Here is a 1578-nt window from a genome sequence, read left to right on the forward strand (position 1 = left end):
AAAAAAAAAAAAAAATACTGGGCACAGTGGCTCACGCCTGTAATCCCAACACTTTGGGAGGCCAAGGCAGGGTGGATCACTTGAGGTCAGGAGTTTGAGACTAGCCTGGCCAACACAGTGAAACCCTGTCTCTACTAAAAATATAAAAAAAAATTAGCTGGGTGTGGTGGTGGGCACCTGTAGTCTCAGCTACTCAGGAGGCTGAGGTGGCCGGATCACATGATCCCAGGAGGCAGCAGTTGCAGTGAGCCGAGATCAAGGCACTGCACTCCAGCCTGGGCGACAGAGTGAGACTTGGTTTCAAAAAACAAAAACAATTAGCTGGGTGTGGTGGCACGTGCCTGTGGTCCCAGCTACTCAGAGGCGGAGGCAGGAGGATCACCCGAGCCCAGAAGTTGAGGTTGCAGTGAGCTATGATTGCACCACTGCACTCCAGCCTGGGCAAAAGAGTAAGACCCTATCTCTGAAAAACAAACAAACAAACAAAAAAAGACTTGTACAAGTATGGAAACAGCAGCTTCATTTACAACACCCGGAGGTACACTTTTGGAGGCCAAGGCGAATGGATCACCTAAAGTAAGGAGTTCAAGCCCAGCCTGTCCAAAGTGGTGAAACCCCGTCTCTACTAAACATACATAAATTAGTTGGGTGTGGTTGTGTGCGCCTGTAATCCCAGCTACTAAGGAGGCTGAGGCAGGAGAATCATTTGAACGCCAGAGGAGGAGGTTGCAGTGAGCTGAGATTGTGCCACTGCACTCCAGCCTTGGTGACAGAGTGAGATTCTGTCTCAAAAGAAAAAAGGAAAAAAACAAAAAAATCTAACAACAAAAAAAAACAATAGCCAGAGGTTGGAAACAAGCCAGAGGTTCATGAACAGCCAACAGATAAACAAATTGTTCTACGCTCATACAATGGATACTATTCAGCAGTCAAAAGGAGCAAACTACAGACAGGCAACAAGGAGAAACCTCTCAAACAGCATGCTAGCCGGGTGCGGTGGCTCACGTGTGTAATCCCAGTACTTTGGGAGGCCAAGGCGACAGGATTGCTTAAAGCCAGGAGTTAGAAACCAGCCTTGGCAACATAGCTGAGCCCATCTCAATAAAACAAGAAAGAAACAATATGCTGAGTGAAAGCAGCCAGACATAAAATAAATATATGTTCCCATTTATATAAAATTCTATATAAATTTATATAAAATTCTATATAGGCAAAACTTTATGGGATTTCTGAAAAATGAATGTTAATTTGTGGTGAAAGAAATCAGTACCGTGCCAGCCTGGCCAACATGGTGAAACCCCTTCTCTACTAAAATTCCAAAACATTAGCTGGGCATGGTGGCAGGCGTCTGTCATCCTAGATACTTGAGAGGCTGAGACAGGAGAATCGTTTGAATCCGGGACGCAGAGGTTGCAGTGAGCCAAGATCACACCACTGCACTACAGCCTGGGTGACAGTGTGAAACTCCATCTTGAAAGTAAAACAAAACAAAAAAAGGGCCGGGCGCAGTGGCTCACACCTGTAATCCCAGCACTTTGGGAGGCTGAGGCAGGCAGATCACCTGAGGTCAGGAGTTTG

The 1578-nt window shown here is 46.2% G+C and overlaps 1 protein-coding gene across 1 annotated transcript in view; it reads right to left on the reverse strand.

Moving 5' to 3' along the window:
• Window positions 1-1578, reverse strand: part of LOC105522477 (protein GVQW1-like) — a gene marked incomplete at its 5' end in the record, with an annotated part of 37945 nt that overhangs the window by 34833 nt on the left and 1534 nt on the right. Inside the window, 1 exon segment of the mRNA XM_011957000.1 lies at window positions 1520-1561. Coding sequence (XP_011812390.1) covers window positions 1520-1561 — 42 coding nt within the window.

This window comes from Colobus angolensis, unplaced genomic scaffold (genome assembly GCF_000951035.1).
Source record: "Colobus angolensis palliatus isolate OR3802 unplaced genomic scaffold, Cang.pa_1.0 Scaffold43, whole genome shotgun sequence".
Classification (NCBI taxonomy): Eukaryota; Metazoa; Chordata; class Mammalia; order Primates; family Cercopithecidae; genus Colobus; species Colobus angolensis.